The sequence below is a fragment of the Tyto alba genome, unplaced genomic scaffold (assembly GCF_018691265.1).
Source record: "Tyto alba isolate M040663 unplaced genomic scaffold, T.alba_DEE_v4.0 Super-Scaffold_40, whole genome shotgun sequence".
Classification (NCBI taxonomy): Eukaryota; Metazoa; Chordata; class Aves; order Strigiformes; family Tytonidae; genus Tyto; species Tyto alba.
The window spans coordinates 30,614,202-30,635,567 of record NW_024881316.1 but is presented as its reverse complement, the minus strand read 5'-3'; the positions used below and the strand labels follow the sequence as shown (position 1 = coordinate 30,635,567).

The window sequence follows — 21,366 nt, the reverse complement described above, 5'->3', positions numbered from 1 at the left end:
CAACATTCTTGAATTGAAATGCTTACTTTGGTTTAGAAAGACAGGCAAATCTGTTCTGTAGTTTGCCCCTTCTGAATTTACACAGACTATCATAACCACTGGTGCTGCATTTCCAGGTTAAGATCATAATAATTCTTTCAGCAGATTTTTCAGTGGTGACAAGTGATGCTAGGTAAAGTTTTTCAAACTTTTTAAGGAACTTACTAGCCTGAAGATCAAGTAACTCCACATCTGGTCTCCTGTCAAATCCTTACACATTGCAAGAGTTACAGAATAACACAATTTGCTTATTAGTAAAATTAAAATAATATCATCAATCTGAATCTATATTTCAGAGATGCTGTTTTGTGGTTAGATATGGCAACCTGAAAAGCCTCAGATGCATATCAAACCTTAGGAGCTCAGAAGCCAGCCAGGGTGTGAACCCAGGGTGTAGGGTAGACACTGTGGATGGGTTAAAATTTAAGATTAGTTTAGGTGCCTGTAGTAGGTATCTACAGGCATGCCAAGTGCCTCATGCTATAGTTAATGGAGAGCTAGACGGTATGGGCAAAGGTGCTTGGAGACTGATTCTGTCCAGCCTGAAGTAACACCTAGTAGCTGACCTGAGAAATTGTTCCTCAAGCTCCGGTGGCTGTGTTAACTAGGGGTAAGTTCAGTTGCCTAAGCATAGGCAGCTGGTGCCATTTCTGTTGCCAGAAGATATCTGAAACATCTACACAGGGTTGGCAGTTAGAACAGAGGACCTACCTGTACCCTTCTGTACCTTCCTGGACTGGCAGTTGAAGGCTCGATAGGATACCTTATGGTATCTCAGATAGCACCATTGGTTGATGATGATGGAAGCTTATGCACCTAATGTGTATGCACACAGCTATATGTAGGTGCCTTAATTTAAAAATGAATCCCACTCCAAGTGGTGCAAAGGTCCCGATCAGAAGACTGCACTGAAGGCCTCTAGTAGAGACTGATGCTTTGTTAGCTTCCATAATATCTCCTTATTTTAGAAGATCATCCCTTTAGTGCTGAATAAATCACACTACCAGGAACCAGATGGTGACTACCAAGAAGCAGAACTGTATCAGTAGCACAGAGCCTTGTGAGAGTGGCCTTTCTTTCCACCAAATCCCTGCACCCACAAATCTTCTTGTGCTCTTTCTTCCTGATGTAATGTGCTGAGGGAGCTCTGTAAAAACACCCCCTGATTTCTTCCCTGTTAGTTATTTCCCACACCATTTGTGCTAAGGTACTGACCAAAAAAAGGTTAGGTTATAAAAGGGTTAACTGCAAGACACTTGGACCTCTTTCCATGTTTTTGCATGAGATATGTGACATTCTTACCAGATACCAACCCAATGATATTGCTATAAACCACTGATGGATTTTTTTTCTGGGTGAACTAGAGCCCTATGATCGATTTCTATGCTTCCTGACCTTTACAATGCCATCTCTATGTACGAGCCACTGTAGATCCATCTTGCCATCCCATTCTTCCATATCCAAAGGAGCTGATGGTACAGATACTGCATATATTTTCCTTGACACAGTCTCTCAACATAGTTCAGTGCAATCTGCTTGTGTTGTATAAAATCGTAAACTCTAGCTAGGCTATGCAGTTTACCTTTGAAACTCTGGTGACAACAGTACATGGAATATCAGAAGAAACCATGTGGCCTTATGATAACTACTATAGATCAGTGTTCATGATACTTGCTGAGGTCTATTCTGTAGCCCTGCCCCTTTCTGGTAAATATTTAAGATTGATGTGTATTTACTACTGGATAAAAAGCTACATCAGATGGGCATACTGTTTATAAAATGAAGGTGAAGATTTAGCTATATGTAGCAAGTGAGCACGTTCCTGAAACTTGACAAACACATCTAAACAATGCAACACACTGGCAAATATCATAATGCCATACTAAATCAAATGAAATCTTTGAAGTTCTAATGATGACCCTTTATCTCCTTTTCAGCCATTATTCCTTCCTCTCTTTCTCACTGTAAAGTGTTTGGCTAGAAAGCGACCTGTGGTGTGCGACCCCTTGACCTTATTTTCAAATTGTATAGAAATCTATTGAATCCTTGTTTCAAAATATATGGGAGTAATGATTTTTTTGTCAGAAATACCCCTTTGAAAAGAGGAATCAGCACTTAGTTGCACACAGTTTGCCATGAAAGTGGGGCATGCAAACAGACCGATTAAAGCAGAAATTACCGCATTTTGTGTTTTAAAATAAACATAAAGATCCTAAAAATCCCCTGTAAGGTGGACTTTTCCTTACAGGATAAAATGGAATTAAAATAGTGTCAATAAATTGTGTGAGAGACTGTATCAGTCTGTGCATTCATAGTCTGTGCATGCAGGATAAGAACATTGACTGCCTGCTAATCTATTCCCAGATGGAGGTGGATGCAGACGAGAAGCGCCATCGCACACGCTCCAAAGGTGTTCGAGGTACGTCTCTTGCTTCAGTAAATCACTCAAGGCCCCTGCTCAGGGTGACCTTCATCCTCCAGAATCTCTTTGCACGATTCATTCTGACCCTTGCTTTTACACAACCTTTCTGGTAATTTTCTATAGAAGAGGGGTACTTGTAATAGATGATAAATTTTTATATATTTTCCATCTCTCTGCAGTTCCCGTGGAACCAGCCATACAAGAGCTGTTCAGGTTAGTGCTCTGAGTGTAAAATGTATCCCCATTAGCAATTTAGAAAATTCATGCCTTTTAATGGGTATAATGCACTTTCAAGTTCATTGGTGGTTTGCTCATGCCCTGCTGCACTGATGAAATTAATTCCCTTGAGACTTGCTAATAAAAAGCATCCCCTCTTTTTTTTCCCTTCTGTTATTTGATTTCTCTTTCTGTCTTTGTTGCCCTCCATCTCTGTAATACCTACTGCCTGCTTTTAGTGTAATCTTTCTGCAGCACACCAGCACCTATGTAATTAATTCTCTCTCTTTTGCAGCTGTCCCACTCCTGGCTGTGATGGCAGTGGTCATGTTAGTGGCAAATATGCAAGGCACAGAAGGTAATATCTGTAATTTTTCATAATTTAGTGAAGAGATTTGGTAAACAAGTTAGCTGGCGTGACCTTGATAAACCAAACAATGATAAAAATTAACAGTTAGACATTCTAGAAGCCATTCATATTCTTTTTTTTTTTTTTTTTTTTCTGAACGTCACACAAAATCTGACTCACATTTTTGCTGAGGAAACTCATTCTCATTGTCAATCTTCTCTCAATTTTTGCATACAGTTCTCTTCCTCATGTGTTGCAAATTAAAATTTGGCCCTACTGACATGTTGGTGTCAGTGTGACTTCTGTTATTTAATGTATTTTATAGCTGAATGAAAATGAGCTTCTGAACATTTTAAGTTCGATAATCAGGTTAGATTCAAAGGTCAAAGCCTAAGACATATCAGTGATAATAAGACTTCAGGGTTCAAATGTTACATTATAGTTATATATTTTTAGCTGGTTATTGTTAATAATATATCAAGGTTGCATATGTTACACATGCTACATGTGCTTCAGATTTATTTAGAGCTCAATTTTTACATCTTTGTGTCTGCAATGTCAGTGCTTAATAGTGTTGTACATCTGTATAAACAGCATTCCTTTCCTGAATCATTCGTCCATGAATTTCTTGTGCAATATTTTGAAAATTTAGCAGCCCTGGAATACATGAATTTTTCTCATATGTTGTGCATTTAATTTGACATATTTTATACAGCAGCCTGCTATAAGAGATAAAATGGCTGATGTTTTGGCCATCTCTATTCTGAATAGAGGAAGGTGTTCTTCAAACAAGTATTAAATTCTCTGAAACTGTTAAGATTTTTTTGATCCTTGACTACTTCAGGTTTTAAAGCACTTGTAGTATTTATAAGAACACATATTTTACACCGAATCTGGTAACTGCTTTGTAATGAGAGCATATAGGTTTTATTAATTAAATTGAAATTATACATTTGCGGTTAAGGCATTTATTTGAAACAGGAAAAGATACCAAACAGTGACATGTCAGTCCACTCAGTGCCACTCAGTTCACTCATGAGTGTTTTTTCTTATCAGTGAGTGAAGCTTAAGGAAAAGTGCAGAAAATACTTTCAAAATTAGAGCAAGAGAAGTGATATGCCTGATACTAAACTTCTTTTGAGTTACATTTAAAGTATATAAAGACATAAAATAATAATATTCAAATTTATTTTCCTAATCTTTTTTCATTCATAAAAATAATAACATTTTTGTGGTTATCTGAAGGATTTGGTTAGATTGAAACACTGATTTAGGGAAAGTAACTTCTCATTTAGAACCATGCTTTTCTTTTGTCCATTTTCTTAATGTAAATACAAGCCTCATCAGTAATTAATGAATGGCAGGCACCAAATCCTTCTCTTCCCTCAGAAATTTCATGAGCAGTCAACAGTTAAATGACATGATTATAATGTCTTTTCTAGTTACAAGATTGTAACTACATACATTTATTTACACTTCATGGGATTTGCCTGAAGATTTCAAAAGCAAAAGTCTTGAAACACACAGAAAGAAACTTAAAAAAAAATCTGACTTTTCTTCTGAATTGCTCTAACTTTGATCTGTGTGTCTGTGTTTGTGTAAAATCACCGTTTTGGGGAAGGGGGAAGGAATAGATGTGGAGTTTGGGAAGATTGCATGCAGTTTTGAGACATTAATTCCATATTTTGCTTTCTTGACATGATTCTGGTATGTCAGTACACGAACAGACTGAATCTCAGAGCTGTTAATTAAATGAAATTTTGGGCAGATGCGCAAAGAATAAAAATTGGAAATGCATCAAAAATTCATTTTTTTTCTACTGGCTAAAGAATTTGTGGGTTTTTTATGTTTTCTTGTCACCCTGATTGCCAATCCACTAATCAAAATATATTTAACCAATATATGTCTTATTTAATGTAAAAACACAATACATATCTATTTTCTAAAAGAGCAGTAATTTTTTTAATCTAGTCCAGCCAACACCTAGTAAATTTAAGTTTTTGAAAGAATCTGAAGGAATTTATCTTTTTCTTTTTTTCTATTTTGCTATTTGGGGGGGAAAGACCCTTAAACATTTCTTCCAAGGAAATCAGGCTGTCTTAAAAATTTGATGTGTTCAGGGAATTGCATATCTCAACTGATGCCAAATTCAATTCCTTTTAGACCTACAGAGCATTTTAATGAGGTTAAGACCTTTCCATTCACGATACCAGACCAGCTCATCATTAGGAATGAAATGTATTTGCTTCCACTAGATGTAGTCAGAGCTCTCCAGAATTCTATTTCTTCTATAACAGCTTGAAGTGTCTGGAATTTCAGGAGTTTTTTCATTGTAATTTAATCCTTGTAATACCAACATGACAGTGAAATCCATGTTCAGCTACTGTATTAGACTTGAACTGAAATAAACAGGTCTTTTCAAATTTTCAGACTGATTCAGGGGTTGAAATGTTGTTCTGCTGATAAAATATTAGGTAGAAGTTAAAGGAGAGTTTTATCATATGTTTTGTACCCAAATTTTATTCTTAATTATAGAAGAGCTGCAATGTTAGAGTTAGTTGGGGAAGCAAGCAGGCCCTATATGTTATTGATATTTCCTTTGAGATGTATGAAAACACAAGACTAGTACTAGTTAGAGTAACAGTGGTAACAGTTTGTTGATTCATTTCCATCTTTTTTTCTTTGTGTCAAATCTTAGTTTGAAGTGAAACCTTGTGTGGCTTACTTGGTACTTTGCTATTAGTTCTTAAGTTCGGTGCTTAATTTTAGTTTATTAGTTGAGCATGCTAATAGACAGCTAAGATAGACAGGCTTCTCTGAAGGGCACTTCAGGGCAAGATGCTAGGAGCTCTAAAATTAACTCAGTGAACACACCTCTCTCAGTGGCCGCATAGAAAGTTCAGAAAGATTAGAATCCCAGTTTGGGCACTGAGGGTAAGTGCCCAAAGTTAGGTGGTGTGCCTACCTTCTTCAGATCAGACTCATCTCTTTTTTTTCTTTTTTTTCTTTTTTTTTTTTTTTTTCATATTTTAGTAATACCTGCATATGTGAAGCTATCAGGGACCCTCTAGTACCGTCTATGATGTACAGCATGAGGCAGTGTCTAGATGTTAAAGTTTACACAGATAGGACTTAAGTACCTTTTGTTTATGTTTCTAGGCACTTGTGGCCAACTGAGCTACTCACAGATCATGCAGTTAAGGAAATGCATGTATCTTTGCAGTATCAGGTCCTAAAAAAAATAAAAAGAAAAACAAAGGTTGTGAAAGATCTGAAAACAAAAGAAAACAGAAAAGAAAAATAAGCCATAGACATGTGCGGACTATGGTAGAGACACGAAAAGAATTCAAATCTTAGGACTGAAAATGAGCTTCTCCCTGGGCCATGTTCCTGATACTGTTTGTTTTATTCACTTGGTATCTTTTCATGTCCATTGTGCATAGCAGCAGAATAATGAACAGTACTCTTATATGGCCAGAGCTGTGAATTAATTTTGAACAATAAGCTTGGTCCAGATCCTTAAATACTTTTAGCTGTGAACAATCCATCTGGGTATATAGCAGTTCCTCGAACGACACCAGGAGAGTGTTCCCAGAACTGTGTTTCCCGGACGTCTGTCGTCTAAGCATCTGAAGAGAAACATAGATTCAAGTGTTCTTTCATTACAATTAGTGGGAACCTTGCCAGTTTAATTAATCGACTTTAAAGACAACAGGATTCACATTCTATGTATATAAATATAAATGTAAAAGCAAGTCCAGTTTCTGGTCTGTTTTGCAGGTTCAAATCCCATAGCTACTCTAGAGTAACTGAACACAAACTGGCCTATGTTGTTTACAGATGTGAATAATAGTTTTAGAAATATTACACCCTACTGTGTTGCCATGCATTTAGCATTTTTTTTAAAGCACATCATATGCCAAATAGATGCCTACGGTTTGCCAAGTAAATAGGTATGTAGACACATCATAAAAATTCCAACTAGGTTCCATTAAAAAAATACTGATTACATACTATGGCCTTTTTTAAAAGCTTCTTAACATCATAGTTTAATTTTTTTCTCAAGTAACAAAAGCAGTTAGATTCTGTAATGAAATAATCACTTGCCAAATACCACATGCTTCAGAATGAAACACATTCTAACAAATAAGAGCCCTGAAAAGAATTTTAAGCTGGTAGAGTGGCACTATGTATATTAATTTAGGATTCTTTTAGTTCGTATATCAGTGCATATTTGAAAGCACATAAAACCATTATATAGAAATTAAAGCAGAACACAGTCCTAGTCTGAAACAATATGCATCAAATTTCAGTGAAGGATGAATTGCTAAGGCCAAATGATAAACCCTTCAGATTTGAAGTGGAAATACTGATAGAGCTCTCGCTATATCATGAGTTTCAATTTAATTGCTGAAAATAAGAATTCAGATTAAATAAGCCAACTGAACATTTCATCTACCAAGGAATTTTGCATGCCTTTTCTTCAGTTCATATTGCATTTGTAAAGGGGTTTTTTTTCATTAATCACTGATACAATGTCTTACAAAAAGAAGCGAGTCTCAAAAATGAAGAGGGATCATAAAATAATGTTTGGATCTATAATATATGAATTGTCCCTAACTTTATAAAATATATTGCATTTTAATTTTCCGCCAAATTTGTTGATATCACCAGTTCATTGTTACTTTACTAGGCTGTCTCTTTCTATTACATTATACAGATAGAATTATTTTGACCATGTTTTAATTTTTAAGCATGAGATGTGTCACTTCATACAACAGTTTTGTTTGAATTTATAAATACCTTAGAGTTCAGCATTGCAGTTTTCATTAGGAAAAGCCCCACATACCCTTGTATTGCCTTGGCATTATATACTGTAGTTTAGTTGTCTATATTTTAGAACACAGTGAGTGAAATAATGCAGGCTCCCAAACTTCGAAATTAAAAGACTCAAATGTCTGTCTCTTATTAGAAAATTATTGAATTTCTGTGGCTTGTTGTGCCATATTTCTTATTCAAATTTTTTCATTTCATATACCTTTTCACCCACCAGTTTGATTGCCATGGCTGCAGCCGTGGGTGAATAATTGCCTGTCTTCACAGGAGCATGTTCTGGAGCTAAAGTCGAGTGCTTGCTTCCTGATGTATGCCTCATTTGGATTCTGCCGACAGCCTAGGGGCTGTATTATTCATGCCTTGACAGATAGCACTCACTAAAAGCATTGGAACAGGGCCAGGTACTGGCAGAGAGATAGTGGAGCATTGCAACTTGCAACTGAGAGGAGCATCTATAATAGAAAAAAGAGAAATCCTCATACCTCCCTTTTACTGGTCTCACTTTGATGGAGAATTCATTTGCATCAAAATAAAATACCCTAAAAATAAATACATTTTTTCTAAACCACGCTTGAAAGTTTAACACAATTTTCCACATTTAATTGCAAAGCTGATTTTAATTAGTAAGGCCCTGCATGTGAAAAATGAAGATTCACTTGGGTGAGTGTAACACATTGCAGTGTCTGCTGAATGCTCTAATTAATGTATGGCTGCTGTACAACAGGGTGCACTGTGGGATATTTATGAAAAATTCTGTGCACGCAGCCAGTCTATCTGTATTTTAGTTCTTGAATCCACAAGAATAAATAACTTTTCCCCCTTTATTCTTTATGAGACATCATTGTGCATGCCATCACTCCATCCATAAACTTTATGGCATGCCTGTCCTTTTTACTATTTGTCAACGACATTATAAATCAGAAGCCAGGACATACATATTTTAACATTACTTTGATAGCAGAGCATGGTTGCATGCTGTGCAGAACCTGAGGTCCATTGATGCATTTGTGTTAAAGCCTAACCACAGAACAGTGAGGTCCTTATTGTTTCTTGCTTTTATGGTACTGTGAAAAATCCCACTGAATGCTAGAAGTATAGACAAATGTATACTAATTTCTGTCTAAGCTGATAGTCAACCTTTATTATAGTGTTAAATAATGATAAAATGATTCACTGGGCATGTACCTGAGGAAAAAATGTACTCTGACACTGCCTGTGCAATTTAATTCTATATTTCATTTAATGGTATACTTGCTAAAGATTTTGGTAAATTGTGGCAAAAAAACAGTAATAATATTATAAATGTATATATAATCCACCATTCAGGGTTTGTAAATAATGTTAATAAATGAAGCTTCACTGCTTTGTTAAATGCAACTAAAGAGAAACAAGTACATAAAAAAATAAATAAATAAAATAAGTGAAAGAGCGTAGGGATTTTCAAACAGAACAGTGCAAACAATAAATAAATGTGCTGACAGAGAATCCATAATGTATTAGAGGTCTGTATTGGCTGCTGTCTGGGTTCAGCAATATATCCTTTGTCTGATTGTTGATTAATGTTTAGAAAGGTGCAAAGTTGGATCTGAAACTTCAACCAAATACATGCCAGCAACTGGCGTGTGGCTCTGCATGCTAGTGGCCCTTGTCTAGAGGTGGCTACACAAAGGAACCACAGTTCAATTCCTCCTGTCACCACCTGGATTGAGAATAGCAATTCCAGTGGCAGCAAGTTGCAAGATGTGCATGTGCCAGGAGTACTAGCCTAATAAAGCATGGGTATAATGCCTAATAAAGGGGCAGGAGGGGAACAAAATCAGAGGCAGGAGCATGGAGAGTGCTGACCCAACCGTGCAGAAACAGCAAACAGCAGATTTGAGATGTGCTTTCTGCAGTGGGTCCCCAGGCTTATATGTTGCTGAAGTGATATGCACATTTTCTTTCAAATGGCAGGTGCTGGGCATATTTCTCATGCAGCAGTCCACTTATAGCCACAGTGTTTTCTGTGGAAGGATCTGTCGGGAGATGTTGCCATCAGCCACAAAATAAATGAAGACCATGCAAAAAGTATGGGAAAGAACTTCTTTTTTTTTTTTTGAAAAAAAAGAAAAAAAAAAAAAGAAAGAAAAAAAAAAAAAAAAAAAGAACAGAGCATCCAGAAATACTGGGGAGATAATTTCCCCAACAAGATACTGGAAGTAGCTATACACATTTTTCCTTTGCCTATGGGAAATTTATTTGGTTGGCCTGGTAGCTTTGCTGAGAACATTGTGTTCTCTTAGGAGAGAAATAAATCATTTGAGATTGAATAATTTGTGCTTTTCATAATGAAAAAGAGGATCTACAGACTTGATTTGCACATGATGGGCAAGACATTTCATCTCCCTATGCCTCTGTTTCCCCACTTGTAAACAGAAAGAGAATTTGAGGCATCTTAAGATGTAAAGACAGAGGTATATATGGGGGGTTATTACAAACACAGGGCCCAAAACTCTGTCTCTGATATTTATCTTGTCCTTAAATAAAGATTTGTTAAAAAAACATTAATGTTAGAGGAAGTCTAACCTTACATTTCAGTGATTTTTGGATCAAAACATTCTTCTGGAGGATAATGCAGAATTAACTGATTTATAATGATAAGACAATTTTTCATTTAGAGTCAACTCTAGTTTCACTATTTCATAATTTATTAATTATTTCTGCAACATTTCTGTAAGGTCCATCTACCTACTGCATGTTCTAAGTCACTAAGCCATGTTAGCAGAAAAATCCACATAGGTGTATATGTAGAAATAGGAGAGAAATGAGGCACAAAAAAGTAAAGAGGTGAGAAAACAAAAACAAGGTTGTCGGAAAAAATAGAAAAAAGGAATAGGGTGGTGTTTTTTTTCCCCCTAAAAATACACTATGATGTGTCTTTAAAGACTTATATTATAGTTTTTCAGTAAATTGAGACAGCCGTTTCAAAGACATCACCTCTTATTAATGGTTGATATGAAGTGCTGCTTCTAGTGGTGTCAACTCAGGACAGAGAAAGGAGAGGTACTCCTGAGCCATCTTTGATGACAATAATAAATCTAAATAAATACATCCATGTCACAGAATTGAATGCCCAGGGGATAGATAGCTCCTGAGGCCATCTTCAGCACTGTATAGCTTAGGACACTGTAAGCAATGAGATAACCTCAACCTGATGAGTGGACCTACCAAGTTAGTTTCCTGGCTACTCACAAAAATCACCTTCCCAAGAAAATCTTGAAGCTTACTGATTACATGGAAAGGGATCACAGAACCCAATGTCCTTTTTTTATTTGCAAGAACTAGCAGCGCTACACTGTAGGTATGCATGGAACAGTGGAGAAGGAGTACAGTGCCTAAGAGGAAATCTTCCTGTGATTGAAATTAGGCCTGTGCCTTAAATCTGCGATTGATGATGAAATTTGTAATACTATAAAGCCAAATGAGACAAGGCAGGATATGATTGGCTTTAAATGCCAATACTAGCCATTTAAAACAGGTTTTTTAAGTTCAGTTCCCTGGGGCTGGGACAGATTTCTCTGCCATCAATTTTTTTTATTTAAAATAATGAGTAGGCCGCTAAATTGAACGAACAAGTAGTGGATGAATGCTTCCTGTCCAATTGATACTCGTGAAAGAATTTCACCAATGATCTGTACCTGCTACTGCTTTTCACCCTCATAATGTCTTCAGGAGAAAATCTTACCTATACTTTGCAAACGGCAAATAGGTGTTCAGAATAAAGGCTAGAGCTAAAAACTAGCATGCATTTGACTTCTACTTTAAGTCACCCAGTCCAAAGGGTGAACCCGCACTGTCCCTCCCTCATTTTGTGTCTAACTCAGAAGTCAATGTAGAACTCTACTTTTAACATTAAACTTGTCCAAATTTCTAGTGTTCTGCCAGGAAACATTTATTTGGGCACTCTGATACCTATGTTATACTAAGTACATAGCATACTTAGTATATCTCTAATCTCTTATCTGTTTGTTTCAGTGTAGCAAGTGTTTTTAAAATCCTCCAATTTGTGATCTATGCAAACATGGCACTCATCTACTATTTTATTCTTTGTCAATATGAGTTAGTACATGTTTCTCCAATCTTCTGGGAACTTGCATTGACTATAAAAAAGTTAATATGTCAAGATGCTTATATTCTCTTTTCTTGATCTGTTATTATTTTATAGACAGTAATATATCCAAAAGGAAGAGGGAAAGATATAGTTTTTTAACTTTGAGCAGTCACTCGGAGAGAGAAGGACCCTACTTCCAGTCCCAGCACTGGCACTTCTTATAGAAGACAGGCACTCATTTTAGAAAGGAATGGAATGAATCGTTCACTGATAGCAAAGAACATGTAAATGTTTTCTTTTGCATGAAGTATTAGAGAAGTGGGCACTCTCAACCCAAATTACTATAAAAGCTGATGAGCAAGTAGTCTTCTGAGAGGTGTAAAATGAAGCTTCATTTACTGGCAAAAGAGGGTATTAAACACAACTTTCTCACATGTTTCTTATGTTCTAGATTAGATAATGGCTAAGGCTGGGATCGTGATTTCTCCTCTGACCATCTCTTAGTCAAAAGGCTGAGTTAATCTCTGTTTCTATAAGAAAAAAGAAGGCTTAAGGTGATTAACTGCAGGAGCAGATATCCCCCACTACAGAAAGTATCTTCCTCCAGTCTGGATTACAGTATCTAAATTCTGCTGTGTGTTAAGTGCCTACATGTCCCTAGGTATTAGAAGAGGAGCAGACATACCTCACTTGGATGTTAGAATTTCACTGTGCAGCTATGCATAGAAACTGAGAGCTGTAATGCATTTGCTCCCTTGGTAAACTAGCAGTTCGTGACTCTCTGCTACCACACAAGGAATTTGCGTCACAGCCAGAAGTTGAGTCATGCCTCTGAATTCTACTCCAGTGCCTTTTGCTTTAGACCATCCTTCTTGTATCAAAAGTTCATTTATACAAAGATTAGCAAATGATTTCTTGTTATTGAGTAGTTGCAGGGACAATAAGAATAATACTCTAGAATTACATATACACTGTTTAATGTAGATCTTGCTTGGGCATTGTTTATTCTGGGATGCTCAGTGAGGTTTAACAGTTTGTTGATTCTTAGTAACCATAAGGACCAGTTCAGGAGAAGGGGTCAAGCAAACAGCCATCTCAAAGAGGATATGTCATATATCATGACATATATAATGAATATTCTCTGACATGAGTCTTACAGATGTTTGATATTACTAGCCACCAAACAAAAAAACTGGTTTTGGAACTTCTCAGAGATTTCTCCAGATAACAGCTGCTTTGTGAAAGGAAGTAGAAGATGCAAAGTCCCAACTAGATGGATAGCTGCTCTGCAGCCAGTTTACTACAGTAACTGTATTTTATGCTCATAAAGCTTTTTCAGCTGTTAATTTTAAAACATTTCACGAATGTTAACACAATGCATTTTGTCATGTTAAGTATTTGATTTCAAATGACACCAAAGGTCATATTGCTTACGATGTTGTAACACACTCACAATAGCACATGGACTCACAAGACTGGTCATAGCAACATTTTACCAGCACACATTTATAGTGCATAGGGGTTTGAGATAGAAAGTGAAAAAAAGTAAAAGATTGTTTATCTATCTGTCCGAAAATGTAGAAATAATTCTGACAGAATGTAATTGCATGACTTTATTTTGAGCTGGGCTTTGGAATTAACATTTCTAGTTCTTAAAACACCGACACTTAGCTCTTTTTAATTCCATGTGACATAAGGTATTACCAGCTTTACAGTATTCTGTCCCCTGTACAATTGTGAATTTGTTTTAGTGCTACTGGCAAGGAAAGTGTACTACTCTCTGAGTCATAGTACTGTCTCTGCAGCACCTAGGTGTTCCTTGGCAATACTGACATACTCAGAACTGACGTGGCCTGGCTTTGCTTAGTTTGTGAGACCTAAAGAGATCACAGAGAAAGACGGACTCAGAAACTGAGTCAGAGTTATAGAACAAATATCATTTTAGAAGGAATGCAAACAAATTCTGACTACTGTGTTAACTTCATCTTAGCAGTCAAGCTTGCTGCTTCCAGTTATGTTATTAAAGGACGTAGGAGGAAGGACTGAACGGTTAAAATGGCATTGACTAAAAGTGGAACCACTTATTTAAAATGTCAGCACTTAAGCAAAACTATAACGCAGAGAAAACATTTAGCTTTTTCTATCTACTATAATTTTGATTGTTCATTGAAAATTATAGCAGTCAGTCAGATTTAGAAATCACAGTCTAGTGGATAGCTCGGGTAGAACCACCACAGAACTGTCATGGTTAATTTAGATTTGCTAGTATCAATTGTTATTTTTTTTTTTTTTTTACTTTTTAGGCATACTATGGATTAAACTGATCTCTTGTGTAAGCAGAAATAAAATTTCATTCCTCTTACACCAGGACAGTTTGTAATTATGTTGCTTTATATATCTGTAAAAAAAACAAAACAAACCAACCAAACAACAACAACAACAACAACAAAAATCTCCCTAGGAATATGAAAATTTATTGGCTGGTCTGAAAAACAGGGATGATACTAAACTCCCTGTTTTTTAAGCCATAAGAGAATTTACAATAATCTGGTGAAGAGTCAGGAAAGATTTACCTATTGACTACATTATAATATATCTTTTCATGATATCAGATAATTTGAAGTGACTTAATGCCTATACAGCTTATCACCCCTACCTTCAAAACCGTGTAGGTATTTTGGACACTAAAATGTTCTCTAATACCTGGTGCAACCTCAGTATATTTATCTGTTAATTAGAGATGAGGTAAAAGTTTTCCACCATTAACTTCCAACAGCTGTTATTTTCACAAAAAACATTTCAGCATATAAACCAGAATATAAACACAAACTTAGAGCGTGGCTTAAGTAGACCGTGGGTACTGAAATTGAAGAGAAGAATCCACAAAAATCCCAAGTCTGTGGTTAATAAAACTTGTAATAGAAAACCTATTTGTGTCCGCCCAGAGCTGCTGCCAGCTTAGCTAAACTGTGCTGCTCAGTGCTTTCTACATGCCAGAACATCTGAGATTTGCAGGCCACAGGTACTTATACCAGCATCCTCTGATCCAGTAGTCACAGCAGTCATTCTCTGCTCACTCTAACATGCAGGGACAGCACTGATTTCTATAGACAGCATAGCAGTCACATCCCCTTTCACTGAAAAATTTCATGATAGTGGTGCATCCTGGACCAGCAGTGAGAATGCTACCTCAGGAAGCATCATACAGCTTCGGTTTCTCCATCTGCCCAAGTGGCCTCAGGCATAATATTCATTCCCAATCCAGAGCCGTACCAAAAGGATGACAGGCAAAGACTGACTAGGCTGAGGCTGCCTTCTGTCCCACTCTGTGGACAGAAAGGAGCATGATGTTTTTACAGAGAACAGGGAAAGAGAAGAAAGCTAGTTTGATGGTTAAAGAACTCCTATAGAGGATATATGGATTTGGAACCATAACAGGTTGATTGGGTTCCAAAAGAGAAAGAAAATAAAAGAAAGGGTTTTACATGTTTTTTGACAATCATTTCAACTTGAGTTTTTAAAAGTAAGGCAGAGAACAGTACCACACTGGCCATAGCTAAAGAGAGGAATAAAACTAGCCATCCGTACTACAGGCATGATTTTTTACCTGCATCAGAAAGTGTCTTTTTGGATTATGAGTCATATTTTCAAGATGAGACCTAATTCAGAGTTGCAAGTAGATGCAGATGTCAACAAGAAAGAGAGAAGTGATTTTGGAAACATTCTTTTCATGGAACTTCGTATTTCTTGCCATAGATATACCACAGTCAACATGCTTGCTATAGTGACTCCCAGGGTAATACAGCTATATATTACCATTGAGGAATTTGTTCACTAAAGAACTTAGTCATCTAAACTTAAGTGCTTTAAAGTTAAGTGTGATGACATTTCATGTTGCCACAACTAGTCCCATTATAGATCTGTGCCCCAAATATATAGAGACCATTTTCAAAAGTGACTAACACATTGCTAACCAACTTTCAGTGAGACATAAGTGTTAAGTATCAACTGCCTCAAGCTATTAAAAAATTAAAAGTAGTCCTTGAAGTGGCATACACTTTCTAAAAAGTTGTCTTTCATCTTTTGAAACTGAAGAATCTGTTCATCTTCTTGCCATCTTTCTGTTACACATTTCTACTTCCAGCCATTTCCCAGATTTACTCTTTGGTCCTTGTACATAATTCTGGACCTTTTGCTATTCAGCCATTGACCCTTGCTACCTTTCCTGTCTGTGCATCTTTAAAACTGAGCAGCTGAACTTCAGAGAGGGATAACTGCCACATTCCCCTGTGAAATCTAGCCATAGGAGGTATATTGGCAGCAGATTTTCAATGGAAACCGCCATTTCCACCCACAACCCAGCTGCCACATTTAAATCATGCTGTGTGGGGCTTCCACTCCCTTGGGAGGCTATTTTCGTTTTCCTTCAGAGACTCTTCTACAGTCTAATGGAACTCACTGTCAGCTATAAAAAGTAACATTATATGCTGTAGTATTTTTTTTTTAAATCGTGATATGAGTCAAGTTGAAGCCTCACTATTCTGGATGAGAATGTGATGGAATTCAGTTAGATTTTTTTTTTTTTTTCCCTGATCAGATGTCCTTCCTTTCATCATATATATCAAAAAAGGCCAGATTAAGGCAAAACCATTTAATCCCATATCTAGACATTTGGCTTTTAGAATCATGTGACTAGGCCAGTAGGTAAACTTTCATTTATAGACCAGAGTATTTCTAATTCTTCTAATCATGAAAAAAAAAATAAAAAGGTGAAAAAAATGACCTCAACATAAGAGATACAGTTTTGTCCTTTGAGTCTGCCAGCAGCTTGAACCAATTTCTTTACAATAGGTGAGCTTGCATCTTAGTGGCAATACCACCTGCAAGACCCCCAAATATTACAACAAAGCAACTTCTGTGTTCTAGAGAAGGAGAGTAGTTCAGTAGATTATTAGCACAAGCAAGTATATACCTTTCAGTGTGTAAGTCATGTCAGGGGGCAGAGGTTGTGCAACAGAATTTTCTCAGAGGAAAGAATAATGATCCACAATACCTGCCTTAGACTTGAATGTGGTGGGAAAACGTATATCATTATATTTGTGTCTCTTGAAGCATACGCCCTATTACTGCCACACTGAGCAAAAGTTAGGGCAGGAGAATTGTGTGAGTCTAGAACCTCAGATTGCTCTAATGCATCTTTGATAGGAACGGCTAATATGGACTCTAATGACTGAAAATTACATAACAGTAATATAGCTGTGTCCATCTAGAACAAAGAACATAAAGTCTTGGTTATAAGTTTGTGCTTGTAACTTTGTACGCAGTAGTAAACTGGCAGGCACAACAGCTACTATCAAAATTTTGTCCTAGAAATTAGGCTCAAGGTGGTATAACAATAAAGGTATTTCAGAAATCCTTTTTATGTTAAACAGATTTTTACTGTAACCTTTTTGGTTCAGAGCCCATTAAGAAAGAAATCACCCTTAAAATGAATATCGAGGATAAACTTTCAGTTCCTTCATAATAATGTTTGCTAATTGCATATTAATAATGGTTAACATTTTTATCAAGAGACCAATTCTAGCTGAAGCTCCATACTTCAATAAAGTACAGAGAATGCTGTCATTTCTACTCTGTTTTAGAGTAATCATGTTTTCTCTGTGTTACGGAAAGACACAATCTTTTTGCTTCTTTTCAGAAGAAGAAGATTTAAACAATTCAATCCTCTAACAACCAGAGTTTAGAATATTTCATACTTGAATGACTCCTAACCAACCATGCAAGACAAAGAATGGTATCCTGTAGTTTATGCTGGAGGTGACAATCCAGTACATAAGCAATGAAATGGTTACAGATTGTATCGCTTTGGTTTTGTATTTTTTTTCTGTAATTTCACATGTTTACTGATGACAATGTTGTGTTAGAAGGCTGCTCCACAGTATTATTCCTTTCTATTGGTTATATTTTGTAGCCATTAACTTTTTGGATCAAGTAAGGTACTCTACTGCTATAGTTACAGGAAAATTGGTGTATTGTATTTCTTAATTCTGTGCCTTATATCTTTTTTAGCTAAAATTAAGTTGGGATCCAATGCTATTGTGTATCTATGTAAAGATGATGGGAAGAGTATTTGTGATAGGAATCAGTAGCTGATAGTAGCCCTACATTAGAGATACAATAAAATGACAGTGTACTCTATTATTCAGTACTTAAGTACATGCTAGAATGATAGTTTGACCCGCTGTGTTGTTGTTAAATATGAGCTATCAAGTCTGTGTCTGAGGGTGTTGATTCTACGAATACGTATCTGGCCGTGTTGTTAAATGATTGACGGTATAACTACATGAATCACCTTTGATTTCCAGCAGTTTATTTCCCTTAATTTTTGAATGCTTGAATTTAACATTCTGAATTCCTTAAACACAATTATTTTTAAAATAATGGAATAGAGAGATTTCATATCATGTTCAAAGCTCAAACACTGTGACTATGTAAAGTTGTTTTGTAACTGGTAGATGTTCTCTTGTAGTGTATTTTCACCCTTTGAAATTGGTGAAGGATTGATTATAAACTTTTTTCATTTTATGATATGTTATCATGAAAAGTAAATAAATTAGAATCTGCCCTGCCCTCTACCTGTAAACAGAGTTGTCATTACCACTGAGGCTGAAAACATGGGATACACACGAATCTGGACATCTTGGAAGCTTTAGATACGGCTTTGATTTAGCTCAATATAGCCAACCTCATTTTTGTCTGTATGTAGAAAAATAGAGGTTTTTCTTTCCCAGCGTTTTTCTTCCAGTCTAGATTTTTGAAATGAACGTGGACTTCAGGATTTTGAGGTAGTGCAGAAGTCAGTGTTCTTTGAGTTAGTGCATAAGTGGCCACTGGCTTTATATGTTCCCATTTTTATGTGTCTGGGTTACATCTAAATCAACATCAAAGTGTGCAGAATCAATAGCCACTTAGCAAAACTTGATTATATGCATTTCATCTAATGAATCAATATGAGTCATTAAACTTGTGCTCTTTGCACTATCCTAGTTTCTTTGATCAGTCCCTGTATTCAAGGGTCTGGCAGCAATAGCAATACATAATCAGTTGTGACTTCCGGCTCTTGAACGCACAGTGAAGTTGGGTGTTTGCCATCCTAAGATTAGAGTGCAACTACAGCATTTGTCTGACATGGGATCATGCAGATCATCTTGAAAAGATAGCTAAGCTATAGGAAGGAGGATTATTCATGTTAAGTGATACAGCAGCTGTGGAAAGGAAAAGCAGGGTATTGGGTTTCTCTTTATAAAAGTATTGTGGTGTGTGGTTTTAAAATCTGCTAGGTACTATCTCTGTTGGGGATGGACATACAATACAAAAATAAAAATAAAAAGGAGAGAAAAGGTCACGGATTTCTCTCGCTTCTATCAGATTCCTAGGTGGTAGAAATAGAGGTTAATTACCATTTACTTCCTTTATTGTCAGTGGAGAGATAGGCAAATTGTCCAAGAAAGGTGAGATGAATTGACTCCCAAGAGGTTCCAGTTTCTCTTCATTGACTTATGAAGGGAGCTTGACGTGACATGTATAGACTTAGTTTTTAAAAAGCCTAGAGGTAGGTGGGAGATGAACCCCATCCATGACATCGTAAGTCATGGGGCAATCAGATATTCTATTGATTTATTTATATAAATACTTCTGAATAATCTACAACTGCAGGGCATGTACTTTGCTAACCTGTGCTGCCACATAAGTTTTTAGTCTCATGATTTGTTACATTTTTATTTTACATCTTGCTTTAAATGAGCTCTTCAGGGCTGAGATTTTTCTTGTGTATTTGAACAAGCTTAGAAATACATTACTGTGCCTCATTTTTATTCACTGAATAGCTATTGGATTTAACCACTTAAATAAACTTACTGTTTAAATGGGTTAATTATAGCAAAACTGAAAGATTCCTTTCAGTTGTTATGTCCCAAGAGCAGACACTTCGGTGATGGGTGAAATGATCTTTCCAGCCAGAGGGAAAATTAGCCAGTAAGTTTGTCACTATTCATCACAGGGTTCGGTTACACCAGTTTGGAGTCTTAGTGAATCAGGGTGGGGAGGTGCTTCACGTTGGACATGTATAGGATCAAATTAAATAAAAGATCCTCACTTTGACTTAGGTTACTGAGACTGTACTGACTACATTAAAGATAGTATGCTTTATTTTGCTTAAAAATATGTACTTCAATATTTGAATTTCTAAAAAAAATGTGTTTTGGGCTCCATCATTTGCTTCTAGCACATCATTCTATTCTCATGTTATTTGTTACTCATAACTCCTTTTTGCAGTACTGTTTTTTTGAAGACACTGTTTTTTATTTAGGGCTCACTTAGTTAAATAATGTTATACACATGAGTAGATCTATGGTATGTTTGTGGATATTCATGTGTTTAAAAAGGTTCTGAAGTGCAAAAGGATCAAGTTGCCTTTAAAGCTTTGTGAAGAAAATATCACATCTTTTTACCTTTACATTTTGAGATCCAACATGCTTCTAGGCACTTCATAGTTTTTTCTTTACCATTCTGTAATGCAATACACAAATATTTGAAACTCCAGAAGGAAAAAAGGGATAGAATGTTTTACATTTCACTCATTGCTGTCAGTCAGGCTTGTACCTGTTCAGGTAAATTAATAGTTTTCACTGAACTCAAATATAGGTATGTATACGTACCTAATGTGAAAAGTCAACAAAATTGTATTTGTTACAAATAAATGAAGGAAATGTGGTGTGTTTTGACACTGCACACATAAAAGCACTTCCTGCTTATAATAATCTGATTTATTGAACCAGAAGCAGAAGCTCATGGGACAGTCTGAAGTAGAACAGAACTGTAGAGATGAGTTTATTGTATTTTAAAAGGTATTCATTACTTTTAATTATAGTTTAAATTGATAAAAACATGGTAATTTGGGCCCATTTTTACAAAAGTATTTATGCGTGTCAAAAGTGGATGGGAACACAGGTTTTCCAAAGCACTGGCTCTGAATTATTGCCTAACTCCAACTGAGAAGATAGGAGTGAGGACAGTCATTCTGCAAGTGGCCTTAGATGCTGTGGTGCTTGGCAGTGCAGTGGTTGCAAGAAGCACTCCTAATTCTGAAACAATATTCAAGTCTGTGGCTCAGTTGCCAGCAGGCTGCTGGAAAGCAGTTTCGAGTAAGTTAGTCTTCTAGATTGGGATTCATAGCAGGCAGTATGCTAGTACAGAGAATTTTAAACCAGCTGGTTGGAAGCACCAAAATCAGTGTGTCCTAGCTCTGCCTTGTAGTCTGCAATTAGCAATCCCTGTGAAGTAAAAGTTCAAAAAGCTCCATGTCCTTCTTGAACTTTGACTTGTTGCTCTTTCCATTTTCTCTTCTATAGCTTA

The 21,366-nt window shown here is 36.3% G+C and overlaps 1 protein-coding gene across 10 annotated transcripts in view; it reads left to right on the top strand.

Moving 5' to 3' along the window:
- MYT1L (myelin transcription factor 1 like) overlaps positions 1-21,366 on the top strand; it is a 308,557-nt gene that overhangs the window by 177,678 nt on the left and 109,513 nt on the right. For all 10 annotated transcript variants that reach the window (XM_033009870.1, XM_033009871.2, XM_042803269.1 and 7 more), the window contains exons 3-5: positions 2,404-2,458; positions 2,641-2,674; positions 2,973-3,035. In XM_033009870.1, coding sequence (XP_032865761.1) covers positions 2,404-2,458; positions 2,641-2,674; positions 2,973-3,035 — 152 coding nt within the window. The remainder of the gene's footprint in view (positions 1-2,403; positions 2,459-2,640; positions 2,675-2,972; positions 3,036-21,366) is intronic.